The 15,796-nt window shown below is 42.2% G+C and overlaps 1 protein-coding gene across 1 annotated transcript in view; it reads right to left on the bottom strand.

The window, feature by feature from the left end:
• Positions 1 to 2,017: 2,017 nt before the first annotated feature.
• Positions 2,018 to 15,796, bottom strand: part of LOC149465982 (protein NYNRIN-like) — a 92,669-nt gene continuing 78,890 nt past the window's right edge. The window contains exon 2 of the mRNA XM_089673105.1: positions 2,018 to 4,689. Coding sequence (XP_089529231.1) covers positions 2,018 to 4,689 — 2,672 coding nt within the window. The remainder of the gene's footprint in view (positions 4,690 to 15,796) is intronic.

Below are 15,796 nucleotides of genomic sequence, written 5' to 3'. Positions count from 1 at the left end.
GACAGTTTATCAATTTTAATATCAAAATAGGGTATGTACGGTGTAGGATCTGGGACATCGGGGGCACTATCTACAACATAATCTTTATTCAGCTGTGGTATTGGAGTTACTACGGTTTCCCCAATAATAGTGTACTCGTGTGGAACGAAGCAAAAATTTGGATAGGGTATTGGACATGACTGACCCCCATAGAGGAATGTCTTATGATTGGTAACACCACAATACAGTCCATCCATGTTGTAGGTGACCTTTGTTCTTGGTGCTCTCCATTTCGTCAACTTCACCGGGCAGTTGGCTTCCATCTCACTGGGACTAGTTTCTTGGTTGGCTTGGCGTGGGCTTTGCAAATGAGGCTCCCTGGATTCTTCTGTTGTGGGATCTTGGTCATTGCTCAGACCACAGACCGGAGTGTCGATTTCAAACACATCACAACGACATAGGTACCTATTCTCTTTGACAGTGCAGCAGGCAGTGTGAGGTGCTTTCCATCCCTCTTGGACGTGAATGAGCATTTCGGGGAGGTGCAACCTTTCTTTGTACACGTCATTCTCGAGGTACCCAAGGGAGTGTACCGACGCCATCTTGTCGAAGTAGTCATCTTGAGGATGGAACACTGGCAGCGACATGGTGAAGGATATATATAGGAGGTCACGGTAGGCACACGGTGACTGGCTCTTCAGGCAATCCAACGGACCTCTATTTGGGTGTGATGTCACTAACCCTAGATTCCTAATTGTGGAGACGGGCAAAGGTTTGCATCTATCTCCTGGATGTACATTCATTCCTCCACTAATATTAGTGTGAGTACAGTACCATTGGGTAAGATCTTTATCTCTTAAAATGTCAGGGATTTTGCCAACTTGGATGTCTCTTATAACATTGGTGACTTTCGTTAAAACAAAGTTCCCATATGCAGTGCATATTACCTCTTTTCCCATATTGTTCTCCCTGGCCCTTTGATTATTTATTGTTATGATTTCATTGATTTTCTGCTGAGTCCGTTCAAACAACTGGGCAATGTCATTCATATTATAAACTGTAAACCTTTCTTCCTCTGCCAGCCCCTCAATACCCTGCAGAGCTGGTTTCAGCACTTGCTGACCCTCTTTCTGTTCAAAATTACCGATATGTCTGCGAATCGCAGCTAAATCGGCTCGGTTCCAAATTGACATACCCGATCCAAAAAGTCCCGGGATGGACCCAATTAGACTGTCCAAGCCATTTAACTTTCTCGATCGGAAAATGCCCCTTTGGGGAGAGATATTTGGTTCTGCAAAAGGATCCTGAGTTCGGCTGGCATGGGAGGCAATCAAATCTACCAGCAAGGAAGAATAAAATAGTGACACATTTGTCCGGGCACATGAGCCGAATTCGGCCATGTTCCACTTGGACAAATTAAGCACAACGGGCACATGAATGAACTTAACATTATTAAAGAGTGTTCCGGGGATTGATGTCGCAGTTAGGCCACTAGGTGGTCCCTCTTCCAGTGATGGGCAGTCCAAGGATGTTAGTTCTGCGGAAAAAGGGATTGCAGCTGAGCTTTTTGTCAAGGTTGTAAAAGCAGGGGTTTTGGCCTTTGGGGACACATACAAGGTAACTTTTCCTGGGACATATTGAAGAGTGGATAGTTGAGTGTTGCTGGACAAAGGGACTGAAATGACAAAGGAGTATTTCCACTCTCCAGCATCACTTAACCGTGTATCTCGAATCAACAATGAACCATTAGGAAAACCCATTATCCTATCCCGGTAGTCCATAACATTCCCAACAACGCCATTGACCCAGACTAGGTGATTATTGATGGGACTCCACCAGGACACTTGTTTCCCCTCAGTCCCCTTAATTGCCACTGGCAGCAACACGGATTCCCCCTCTTGACAGTGGACCGGATTTTCATCAACGATTACGCTAATAAGTGGTCCATTCTCCTCTTCCATGGTAAGTCTGAACAGAAGGAGCATGAGAATAATCCATATCGACTTCATGGCTCTAAAAGGAAAGAAAACTCAACATTTTAGTTGATGTCCTTGACTCCATGGAATAGCTTCAGTTGGTTCACATGAACCCATTTATCTCTTGTCTTTTTGCCCTCATCTATTCTGATTTTATATACTGAAGGACTTAGTTTGTCAATAATGGGAAATGGCCCTTTCCATTTTTGGCTTAAGCAGTTGTCCAGCGGACGGAGTTCTAAGAACATGACTCTATCTCCTACTGCCCAAGTACATTCTCGAATCCCTTTGTCAAAATACGCCTTTGCTTTCTTTTGCATCTTACCCATGTGTGCTGCTGCAAACACATGGATCTCCTTTACCGCCTTTTCTAGTTTTAAGAGGTATTGATCCACGGAAAGTCTGTCTATGGTAGGGGTATGCATTTCTAGCCAAAGATGTTCTGGGAGTCTCATCTGCCTGCCTGTCAACACTTCAAAGGGTGTCAACCGGGTAGCGGATGAGGGTGTTGCTCGAATGGCCATGGCCAGTAAAGGCAATAGATTATCCCAATTTTTACTGTTGATGTGGACAAATTTCTTTAGCATCGTTTTAATCTGCCGATTGGCTCTTTCAACCTGACCTGAAGATTCTGGGTGATATGGGATGTGAAATTTTTGCTCCACTCCCAACATCTCTAGGCACGCTTTCATCACTTTTCCAGTAAAGTGGGACCCCTGATCTGACTCTATGGATGACGGGAGCCCCCATCTACTGAATACCTGTTCCACCAGAATCTTAGCAGTATTCTGTGCAGTGTTACTTTTGGTTGGGAAGATCTCTACCCATTTAGAGAACAGATCTGTGACTACCAAAACGTATTTGTTGTTTTTGGAAGTGACTGGCAAGGGTCCCATGTAATCCATTTGTAAGGCATTCCAGGGCCCTTCTTTCAATCGTATTCTTAAAGGGGCATTGATCTTCCTTGGTGCGGGATTAACCTGTGCACAGACAATACAACTGTCACAATACTGTTTCACATCTGTCATCATAGAAGGCCACCATCCTATGTTCTTGAGTCTCTCCAATGTTTTTCCTGACCCTTGATGACCCCCGGTAGGCAGGTCATGCACTAAGTAAATCATTTCATTTCTGTAATTTTCCGGAACCACCCAAGTTATTTCCTCTCCATGATGCAGTAATACTTTTTGGTCTTCTGACAGTGTGAGGCTTTTTATGCATTTTGCCAAAGTATTCCCTTCAGATAGTTCCTGAGTCTCATGTTTCAGTTTCTGAATTATTTCTTTAATGTTGTCATCCTGCCTTTGTATGTCTGAAATATCAGGCACTTCAATGCAGGATTTTGTGAAGGCGCAAACACTGGGGCACAAGGCTGGATCTTGTAAAGTGGAGGGAATTTCCCAGATCTCCCCCCTTTGTGCTCCTTGTTTGGCCAAGCAATCTGCCACGTCATTTTGTTCCCAGTAGGGGGCACTAGTGGAATGTCCTTTTACCTTACATACCCATGGTTTGACTGGCAGCTTTTGCACCAATGTGGTAATGTATCTCAAAAGGGATGCATGCTTAAGCGGAGACCCATCTGAGGACATGTACTGGTGGGTGTGCCAAAAGGGCAGAAATTCTGTGAGAGCATTGCACACCCAAGCTGAGTCAGAGTATAAGACAATTTCTTTGTCTCCTTTTATTAATTCTAGGGCATGCGCGATTGCAGCCATCTCAGCGAATTGTGCTGATTTGACTTGGCATGATCGACATATGGATATTTGTGTATTTCCTTTTGGATCACTAATGAAGATGCCAAACCCTGCATGTGGGGAACCATCCACATAAAAACATGATCCATCTGTGAAAATTTGGACTACATCTTCTGGGACTTCTTCCTTTGATGCAAGGGGTCTAAAGAATTGATGGGCATATGACTGTGGGGTGATATCACATTCATGTGGTACTCCCTGGTAAATAAGGCCATGGGCCCTGGTGGAAGGATTATTTGTGTGTTTTACTGTGATGTCTCGATCTTGGAGCAACAGAGCCCAATGGGCCAGTCTAGCATTGGATACATTGCCATCCTTCACTCTGTCTGTTAGTAAAAATTTAGTAGGAGTGTGAGTTGTATGCAAGATGACTGGGTTGAGCCCTATGATGTATGTGAAGTATTTCACTGCCCAAAATGTAACAAGGAGGTGTTTTTCACATAGAGAGTACTTCATCTCCACAGGAGATAATATTTTAGAAGCATATGATATGGGTCTCTGTTGCCCATGAATTTCCTGTGACATAACAGCTGACATGGCTGTATCAGATATTGCAGTCTCAATGTGAAAGGGCAGTTGGTAATCTGGATTGGCTAAAGCTGGTGCTTGCGCTAATGCTTCTTTGAGCTCCTGCACTGCATTGGTGTGTTGCTCAGTCCAGTGCCATTGGGTATCCTTTTTCAACAGATCATATAATGGTGTAGACTTTTCAGCAAATTCAGGAATAAAAGCCCTTGAATAATTCACCAATCCTAGAAAAGATCTCAGAGTGGGGATGCTTACAGGCAGAGGTAATTGTAGAATGGTTTTTACCTTCTCGGTTGCTATCTTACGACCGTTTGCGGTTACTGTAATCCCCAGAAAAGACACAGATTCTTTTAACAATTGTGCCTTAATGGGATTACACTTCAGTCCCGCCTTCTCTAGGATCCGCAGTAGTTCCTCCAATAGCCGCAAATGTTCTTCTTTGTCACTCGTGGCTAATAACAAATCATCAACGTACTGAAAAAGATTCTTTGGAGAAGAAAAATCAGTTAAAATGTCCCTTCATGGTCGCCAATTATGTTGACCAAATCTATGGAATATGAAATATAATATTTCTCTGATATGATTTGATTAACCTTAATGAGAGTTCTTTGACCAAGAGTGAAAGGTTTAACACAACAACCAAAATTTATTGGTGAATAGTAGGGAGGTCTAAACTAACATACCACAATCTATCTATTTAACAATAAGAAAAAGAGAAACAAAATGTATATGATTCACCCAATGAATTAAAGCATATACTATTCATACCCTAAACCCACAAACAGCAAGACAGACAACACATACAACAATCATGTATACATATAAGTGCCAGAGAAATGTCCTGATATTTACCAATGGTGTAGCATGGGGGCCCCCAGGATCGGTGTATCTTCTCTCCTGTCTTCCTCCAAACCTACCCTGATATACACTTATCTCCCATAGACTTGCATGGGGCCATCCTGATTGGTAGAACTATCCAATCCATCTTCCATATCTGACACATCTCATCCAGGATTGGACAGTTTCCCCATCCCATATCGCTTACATAACTCAGCCCCATTCCAGAGCCTCCCCTCTTAGTGATAAAATTACATATGCCAGGTCATGGCACCGAGGCGTCTGGATCCAGGCTTTCTCATCAAAATTCCCTCCAATATTGAGAGTTTGGAGGGAACCTTAGGTCATAGCCTGGTAAACCTGCATTCCCCAGATAGCCATCACCATTGCATATCTAAAGAGAGGGTACTTTGAAGTGGCCCTCATATAAACAAAGAGATTTAAATGGCCTGGCCTAGATCGTTATGTGGGCCCCATAAAGTCTGAGATAAGGTAGTTAATTTAGTGGTTGCCCCCTCTCACACAATAGAACATTCCTTGTGGCATGCACCTGTTTACACACCAAACATTCCTCCAATACACTACAAAGCTATCTCTACAACTTGATCACTTGTTTCAATGTCTATGTACAACACACCGCTATCAAACCAAGCTGATATTTCCAGCTTTGTAACTTGGTTATATAGTTAGAAAAATATCTATTTACAGTTGCTGATGACGATTATACATAAACCCCTCATAAGTCAACACCCCCTATAGTAATTCATTCCTCATATTGTGTCAATTCACTTACCTTTGCTCCGCGCGTTCCTCTCGCTGTGTTCCCGCGCCGTTCCGGTCTTCAGGGCGGACTGTGAGAGGAGCCTAGCTCCCCTGCTGCCCCGCCTCACGCTGCCCCGCTCCTCACGCTGCCCCGCCTACACACATCCTGACAGGCAATGTTTGCCACGCTCCGCGGGCCGGATTAAACGGTCCGCCGGGCCGTATACGGCCCGCGGGCCGTAGTTTGCCCATTGCTGGGGTATCCTGTCCTATCAAACAGGACTTTGCTTTGTGACAAGGCTGTAAAAATCTAAGAAAAGTGTAGGTAGAATACAAATGCTTTGGCAAGTAAACCCTCTTCTTTATGTGCATTTAATCTGTGTATTTAGCAGTTTGTTTTTAGATTTAAATGTATAAAATTGTACTTGTGTTTTTGTATTTTCATTTATTACTGTAATATATTTTAGCTATAGTTATGCACTAAAATGTAACTGTATTGTATTTAAAGACTGAGCCTGACAACTCAACATTCACATAATTGATTTGTACTCTAGGATTGTGTTCTCTGCATACAGCATTTTAAGACAAGGACTCTTGCCGTTTTTTCTCATCTTGATTACATTGCAAGTGTTACGGCAGAAGGCCAATTTTTATCAGCAATTTATACAGCCAGCAGTGAGGTTTTGATCACAACAATCTGTGTAAATCAAGACCAGCATGCACCACTAGTCTCTGTTCAATATGCCTATAATGATGATCCTATCAGCAGTGGCAAACAACCAACAGCTGTGTGTAGATCTGGATATAACTTTTTTTTTCATTACAGCTAACATTTCCTATGGGAAACATGAATGCTGCCATTGCTGAGCTCCTAATGAAAAGTTAGTTGCTTGCAGAGGCATAGCTTGAAGCTTAAGGGTCTCAAAGGTTGACCTGGGCCCCCACCCCACTACCACCCACCACTTCCACTGCATGCCAAGATTCTCCAAGTTATTTCTTATCTTTATTTACATATTCAGAGAGGTTTGCTACTCACACATGGATGTTCTGTTACTGTATGATGGCTGTCTCTCTTCTCTCTCTCCTGTTGCTGTCTGCCTGTGCACAGAAGGTGGGCGCAGACAGGCCACACTCTGAGCTGCCTCGTGAAAGCAGTGGGCTTGAATGTAAAAGAAGAATCTCAGAGGATCAGCCTAGGCCCTGCTTGGGGTGAGAAGGCCTTCTGGCTTCCAGATTCACATACAATCCTACCATTTTCACCCGGCAGAGTGTGGACTGCCTGGCCCCACCTTGTGTGCACATGCACAGTTGAGCAGGAAGGGAGAGGCTGTACTAAATTGAGTAGGGGGGCTGCGCAGAGAGTTCACCACTGGGTAAAAAGCTTTCCCTGTCACCCTGTGTAGGTGAAATCTGTGCTCAGGATGGGCCTGGGCAGGCCCTCTGAGTCTACCTACACAGGGTGATGCAATAAGAGCTTTTCAACAGCGACACAGTGGAAAATTTAATGTGACAGGGAGTCTACATAGGCCCTCTGGAGGATGGGCGGGCCATTGCGACCCCTGCAACCCCTCAAGCTCAGCCAAAGGTTGCTTGTCTATTATTTTGACCCATTGGCATACATTTTTTCATTAACTGGCTAAATTATGAAGATCAGGAAGTTTGGATCAAACTTACAATTCATGATCTGCTCACAGTACTGAAGCCAGAAGATCAACCAGTCCAGTAGCATTTTCAGAATGAGAGGCCAGCAATGGCTAAATTCTGTCCTCATGAGTTATGACATAGTCAGGCAGTAGATGATGCCATGCTTTAGTAAAATATTGCACAGATATCAGAATTGTGCTTCCTTCTACTGCCCCCTACAACCACCAATAGCACTCTAGCCTTGTATTCACATAATATATTCCAAGGAAAGGTCTCATACCTATTGTTAGATTAATATCTGATCTTCATATTACATTTCCAGGTTTCCAGTCTCCAAGCGGACAGTATTTTCAGAAAGGGTGCAGGGGCCTTGTCCCTGTTTTTTCTGGAGGCATGGCAGCCCCCAGGGGCAGACTGACAACTCATGGGGCCCCCAGGCAATAGGGGATCATGGGGCCCCTGTGTCCTAGCCCACAATCAAACTACACCCAAGAAAGCCTATGAAAGGTACCAGGGGCATCTCATGGGGTCCCCTACTGACCCTGGGCCCGCGGGCAGTGCCTGAGTTCCCAAATGGTCATTCCGCCCCTGGCAGCCCCTTTCAAATGAGTGGGCTGCCAACTCTGTGCAAAACATGGCTCACAGAGCTGTACAAGGGTGAACCTAGCTTTAGTGGGCCCCCGCTCAAAAATCAATGACCCTGAGACTCCTAGACCCGAGACTGCTATCTCTATAACCTGCCATCTTTTATCAGTTAAGAAAATTTTAGTTTTCATTAATTTTTACTTGTGTGTATTATTTAATTGATTCTATGTTCAGGGACTTAAAGTGGCGCTAAATAATAACTCCAAATATAATCCATACCTATCCATTACTTAATGGTCTTGTAATCTATTTTTCATTGAGATTATTTCTTACTTTTTCTTTCCGCCTCCTTGTAATGTCCTCCATGAGCTCCTAAACTACTCCACTTCCCCTCCACATAACATTGAGTATGGTCATGTGCACTGCTCTATACATACTACAAATCCCATAGTCCATAGTCTGTAGCCTCATAGTCCATCTTAAGAATTAGAAAGAGAGGGTGGCTACATTCTTACATACAATGGGACCATGGAGAATGAATCCTCCAACAGGAAGCCAGTTCAAAGCAGCAAAAAAAATTACTTTGGATATCTGAAGGAGGCAGAGCAATAGAAAGTACATATTGGGGTTAGTTTACTAAAGGCAAATAGACTGTGCACTCTGCAAGTGTGGATCCTCCAAAGCTTAGTAAATGAGGTGAAGCTTCACTTTGCAAAGAATACCCAATCACATACAAGGAAAATGAAAAAAAAAATGCATTTTTGCTTGATGATAGAAGTCCCCATCCTTCCCATCATTTACTAAGCTCTGAAGCACCTGCGCTTGCAGTGTGCACAGTCTATTTGCCTCTAGTAAAGCATCCCCTTTGAGTTAAGAATACATACTTGAATATCATTTTTCTTCTTTTTTAAACCAGAGTTTAGTGTCACTATAAATTGCTTTTATAATTATAATAATAACAGGCAGCACAGGCTCTTAATGGTTAGCACTTCCAATTGGCAGTACTAGGGTTGCTGGTTCAAATCCCAAACATGGCACCACCTGCTTGGAGCTTGCATGTTCTCACTGTGCCTGTGTGGATTTCCTCCGGATACTCCAGTTTCCTCCCACACTCCAAAGACATGCTGGTAGGTTAAGAGGCTCCTGTCTAAATTGGCCCTAATATGTGTATGTATGAATATGAGTTAGGGACCTTAGATTGTACGCCCCTTGAGGGTTAGGGACTGAGGTGAATGTACAATATATGTATGTAAACAGCTGCGTAAAATTGACAGTGCTATTTACCTGAAGTAAAGAAATAATTTGTCTCCTTGTGTTCATTGTCAATTAATTTAAGATGAACAGTGCCAGGCATTTGGAGAGACATTTTAAAGGTCTGTTCATCAAATTAAGAATCAAAGTGCCAAGCACTACAGTGGTGTCAATGGTGGGATTTCCTATTTCAGGCCATGAGATCAAGCACCCAGTATTACACATCTGTCAACTACAGCCCCTACAACAACCACCAGCACTCCTGCCCCTTAATTACATATTTTTCGTCCAAGGAAACAAATGTCAGCTGCTGAAAACACTCTCACAGTTGTTACATGCAATTACATCATTGTACTAGTGCTTCACAGCAATCCTCTTACTTATTTATATTCACTGGTTTGATTTTCTTAAGCTTTTTATAATAGATGAAAAAAGAATGGCAGAGCCAATTAGACATTGGCTAGCTAATGAAAATGTAACAAATAATAATCAAAGACTGATTTTTTTTTTTTACTATTTTTTATCTATGGAATAAAGAGTTAGGTAAGGTCAAGGAAAACATTTCCATTAGCTGGTACTAATTGCTTTTCTTTAATCAGAAGATACATTTTAATAATAAAGTGACAAAACAAAGAAATACAAAAGTAACTGTATATTATATGTGCGCTATACACACAAATTAACCTTTACCGACATGAAAACAATTAATTTTAGCAGTAAAAAAATCATCTTATGCTTATACAAACCCCTACAAAAAAGGATGAAAACATAGAAAAAGACACATGTATCTTGTATCACACCATGGGGTTGATTTGAAAACTTGAGAGTGAAAAATGTGGTACAGCTGAGCATGGTAGCCAATCAGCTTCTCACTTCAGCTTGTTCAATTAAGCTTTGGCAATAAAACCTGGAAGCTGATTGGTTTCTATGCAAAGCTGCACCAAATGTTGCACTCTCCATTTTAATAAATCCACCCTAAGAAGCATGTGGGTACACTATGTTATACATAAGCAGTGTCCATCTTGGAAAATATAGTAACAGTGTCTCCTAACAGCCCATCTCCCCAGCCCCAGAATCATATACTCACCATTGCATACTTCTTTTGCCACCTACTTGCTGCAGCAGTCAACCCTGAGTAGACTCTGGTGTTGGATGGTGTGAAAGCTTACCAGGATGGGTGATGTCAGTGATACCCACCACAAGCATACAAGGGATAATAACATCACTGCCCTCTGTCCTCATGTGACAGCATTCAGATATGGTGGTTGGCCTCTTGGCTCAAGCACCGTCACATAAGGGAGATCACGTTTCCCCCTTCTGTAGAAGCTTTGTTCCATTAGAGAAGTAGTCTCCAAACTACTCGCTGTGGGCCAGATGCATCCAATTTCTTACCTTTATTCGGCCCTTGGGGCACTATTACTCCAACCTACACCAACAACGGGTCAAAATTCCTGCCATTGACACCAATGATGGGTTACTATTCCTCCCATATACCAAAAATGGAGCATCCCTCCCACTGACACCAAGGGTGGGGCACTATTCCTCCCCCTAATACCAAAGATAGGGCATTGTTTACACCCACTGACACAAAGGACTTTTTTTGCTACTCTCACTGGTCACAGTCTGGCCCCCTAAAGTCTGAAGAAAAATACACGGGCCCATTGTTTAAAAAGTTTGGAGGCACTTGTATTAGAGCAACGAGCAAAGGTTCTGACAGACCCAGGAGGTGATTATTAGGAGTGAGCTTTGGGTTTGGGTTGACTATCAGTTGGGCACAAAGCCAAGCTTTTCACAAACACCCAGCTGCTGCATTCCAAAGTAATTCATCTAGTTGTGGTATCACTACTGACATAAAATGTTGAAAAAAAATCTAGCAGGCAATCAGGGTAACATCATTGACCACATATAGTCATGGCCATACTGTATATGGCCAATGACATCCTTCATTCTTTGGCCTTTGGCTGGTTTATTGACATTCAGAAGCCAGTAGGATAACTCATTTGCTACAGAATATCAGTGAGAGAGATCTGTCATGATCCAGGTCATCAAAGCATCATTCGTTGTGGTTGACAATAGATTTACATTGCTTGAGGATGATATTATTAATATTTGATTTACATCAAGGAACATTTTGTTACTGTTTTTTTTTTGTTAATAAAAAACTTTTCAGCTGTGTGCGTTTTATTTACTATTTCCATTTTTATTTGTTTGTGGATAAGTAACAAGAGGTAGTCATTCATAAAGGGGGCGGGGAGTGTATAAAGGCTCTCTTAATTTAAAGGGGACTTCCAAATTCTGATAAGCCTTCTCTCCTCAGACACCCACACGCACCCAGGAATGTGGGGATGAGGACCCAATCAACATGGGCAAGGGTGCCTTGCCAGGGGGGATGACCCGATGACATAAACACAAAGACCCATGAACAACGATCCTCTCCTTGCTCTGGTAGAGTATAACCAGCAGTGTCAGGTAGACTGACTGATGTCATTGATCACATATGGTAAAAATATAACCCTATCTGGTCAATGAGATCACCCACGACCCCCCACCACTTTGTTTAAAATATAAGCAGGTTGGGGATCATAAATGTCATTTAGTGATGGTAGTTTGGGTTTTCATTTAAATGTTATGTTTTCTGGAATACGTCCTACAGGTACATCACCTCATTTGCAGGATTAAGGCATTCCCAAACAAATAAATTGTGTATTTTTAAAGTGATACTAAAGGTTCACATGTTTTATTTTAAAAATAACAAACATGTTATACTTACCTGCTCTGTGGAGTGGTTTTGAACAGAGCAGACCCGATCCTGCTTTTTTCTGGTCCCCCACCGGTGCTCCTAGCTCCTCCTCCCAATTATTGCCTCCAGCGCAAGCATCCTGTATGCTCTCTCCCAAGTCACCTCTGTGTGTGGGGAGCGCTGCTAAGCCCCGCTCATTGCTCCCACCTTACTGGATGTAATTGCCAATGGCTCCCATCTGTTTCATTGCACGCTTGCATGTCAATCATAACAAATAAAGAATCATCACAGTTCGGACTGCAGCTACTTTTCTAGTTTATCAGATAGTGGCAGGAATCACCTCCGATACTTTTCCAAAATGAAAACCTTGCAGATTTTGCACTCCTATGTTATCCATTTATTGAGTATTTGGTTTGTCTGCTCATTGTACAGGTTTTTATGCTTCTCTCTACAATGGAATACCCAGATTATTTTGCCTTTGTGTCAGTGTTGAGTCTTTTGTCCTAAAGGTAATATGTTGCTGGATAATTTTCATGGTGATTAAGAAACTGTGTCATTGGAATATTAGTTTTGTATAATCTTAAAGATTATGTAAATCTAATATTTCATATTCCTGATATATACAGGTAAAACTCGAAAAAAATTAGAATATCGTGAAAAACTTCATTTATTTCAGTAATGCAACTTAAAAGGTGAAACTAATATATGAGAGAGACTCATTACATGCAAAGCAAGATAGTTCAAGCTGTGATTTGTCATCATTGTGATGATTATGGCTTACAGCTCATGAAAACCCCAAATCCACAATCTCAGAAAATTAGAATATTGTGAAAAGGTGCAATATTCTCGGCTCAAAGTGTCCCACTCTAATCAGCTAATTAAGCCATAACACCTGCAAAGGGTTCCTGAGCCTTTAAATGGTCTCTCAGTGTGGTTCAGTAGGAATCACAATCATGGGAAAGACTGCGGACCTGACAGTTGTGCAGAAAACCATCATTGATTCCCTCCATAAGGAGGGAAAACCTCAAAAGGTAATTGCAAAAGAAGTTGGATGTTCCCAAAGTGCTGTATCAAAGCACATTAACAGAAAGTTATGTGGAAGGGAAAAGTGTGGAAGAAAAAGGTGCACAAGCAGCAGGGATGACTGCAGCCTGGAGAGGATTGTCAGGAAAAGACCATTCAAAAGTGCATCAAGAGCCACCACACACAGATGGATCCTGGACATGGGCTTCAAATGTCGTATTCCCCCTGAACAACACACAACGTCAGAAGCGTCTTACCTGGGCTAAAGAAAAACAGACCTGGTCTGTTGCTCAGTGGTCCAAAGTCCTCTTTTCTGATGAGAGCAACTTTTGCATCTCATTTGGAAACCAGGGACCCAGAGTATGGAGGAAGAATGGAGAGGCCCAAGGACCCAGAGTATGGAGGAAGAATGGAGAGGCACACACTGCAAGATGCTTGAAGTCCAGTGTGAAGTTTCCACAGTCTGTGTTGATTTGGGGAGCCATGTCATCTGCTGGTGTTGATCCACTGTGCTTCATTAAGTCCAGGGTCAACGCAGCCGTCTAGTAGGAGATTTTGGAGCACTTCATACTTCCTTCCACAGGTGAGCTTTATGGGGATGCTGACTTCATTTTCCAGCAGGACTTGGCACCTGCCCACACTGCCAAAAGCACCAAAACGTGGTTCAATGACTGTGGGATTACTGTGCTTGATTGGCCAGCAAACTCGCCTGACCTGAACCCCATAGAGAATCTATGGGGCATTGCCAAGAGAAAGATGAGAGACATGAGACCAAACAATGCAGAAGGGCTGAAGGCCGCTATTGAAGCATCCTGGTCTTCCATAACACCTCAGCAGTGCCACAGGCTGATAGCTTCCATGCCACGCCGCATTGAGGCAGTAATTGCTGCAAAAGGGGCCCAAACCAAGTACTGAGTACATATGCATGCTTATACTTTTCAGAGGTCCGATATTGATCTATGTACAATCCTTGTTTTATTGATTGCATGTAATATTCTAATTTTCTGAGATTGTGGATTTGGGGTTTTCATGAGCTGTAAGCCATAATCATCACAATGATGACAAATCACAGCTTGAACTATCTTTGCATGTAATGAGTCTATCTCATATATTAGTTTCACCTTTTAAGTTGCATTACTGAAATAAATGAAATTTTGCACGATATTCTAATTTGTCGAGTTTCACGTGTACCAGTTGTACCATGTACTTGTATAAAAAAATTATTTTTTTCTGTTTGTATTGCTTCCTTTGTGTGAAATCCTTGGTGTTCCTGTCACATGTCCTGACTTATCCCCCTGCACAGCCATTCATTGGGAAGTTCTGTATACTGCCTATTCTCCTCCTCCAGCTCTTATGCAACTGAGAACAGAGGGTATGTGATCACTTAATATACACAGCATAAATATGGATACAGCTTTGGCAAATCACAGGGGAGGGTGGCCCCACTGCATGCTGGGATCTGGTATTTATATACTGTGAGCATAGGGGTTAGTTTTCTTTTCCAGAGTGGGTTGCACCATGGCAGAGTCGAGGCAGACTTGCCTCCCCTGGCATCTTCTGCCATGTGGCCTCAGGTGGGAGATCTGAGGGCCTGAATTCAGAGAGAGTGACCATGGTTCTACAGAGAGCTGGCTGAGGGGGCTTTCTATTGAAGATCTGGTCTGGTATCCCTGGTGGAGTGTCACTTGCAAGTTGGAAGGAGGCAACCATCCATCCCTGAACATTTTGATAGTACAACCCAAAGTATCTATAGATTTTTGCTTTTAACCCCCTCATGGTGCTATAGAGTCAGCTAATGGTCCCGTCAAGGGAACACTGGCTAGTGTTCTGAAGAGCTCTGTCCATTTACTCTTTGCTGCAAGGAACTCTGCTCTAACCTGAAGTTATTGTCACTGCTACTGCAAACAAAAAGTCTTTTACCTGCTTCAGCAAGGATTTCACCTAAAGCTTGACTAAGATCAGATAGTGTCCTCAAATGTAACTAGATCTATCCTTGGAGTATCCTACTACATTCCTCATCCCTATCCCAGTTCTCCAACAAAACTGCAAAAACAACATTCTCTAGATCATTCGAGTAACAAGCAAACGTTGTGTGCACTTGGTAGCAAATACTGTATGCTTGGCTGCTGGTGAAGATTTGGGCAAAATACCAGCAGCTTCTATGGGGGTAGCGCTGCATAAAAAAGGGAAAAAAGGTGTTTATAATTTTTTTATATCTATACACAAATGTTTAGCCTTTCATTTCAATTTTAAGCTGAATGGGTTGTTTTACAAAGTGAGGGTTTACAATCATTTTCACCACTTCCTTAACGGCCAATTCTGACATTTCTCTTATATATGTAAAAATCTAATTTTTTTTGCTAGAAAATTACTTATAACCCCCAAACATTATATATATTTTGTAGCAGAGGCCATAGAGAATAAAATAGTGGTCACTGCTATTTTTTATGTCACACGGTATTTGCGCAGTGATTTTTCTAATGCGATTTTTTTTAAAAATACACTTTAATGAATTAAAAAACAAAACACAATAGTTAACTAAATTTTTTTGTAAAATATGAAAGATGATGTTATGCCGAGTAAATAGATATTCAACATGTCATGCTTTAAAATTGTGCACACTCATGGAATGGCGACATACTACAGTACTTAAAAATCTCCATAGCTGACATTTTAAACCTTTCTTCAGGTTACCAGTTTAGAGTTACAGAGGAGAT

Source organism: Staurois parvus, unplaced genomic scaffold (assembly GCF_062004578.1).
Source record: "Staurois parvus isolate SC_StPar_1 unplaced genomic scaffold, SC_StPar_1.0 ptg000135l, whole genome shotgun sequence".
NCBI classification, from domain to species: Eukaryota; Metazoa; Chordata; class Amphibia; order Anura; family Ranidae; genus Staurois; species Staurois parvus.
This window is presented reverse-complemented; position numbering and strand designations above follow the sequence as displayed.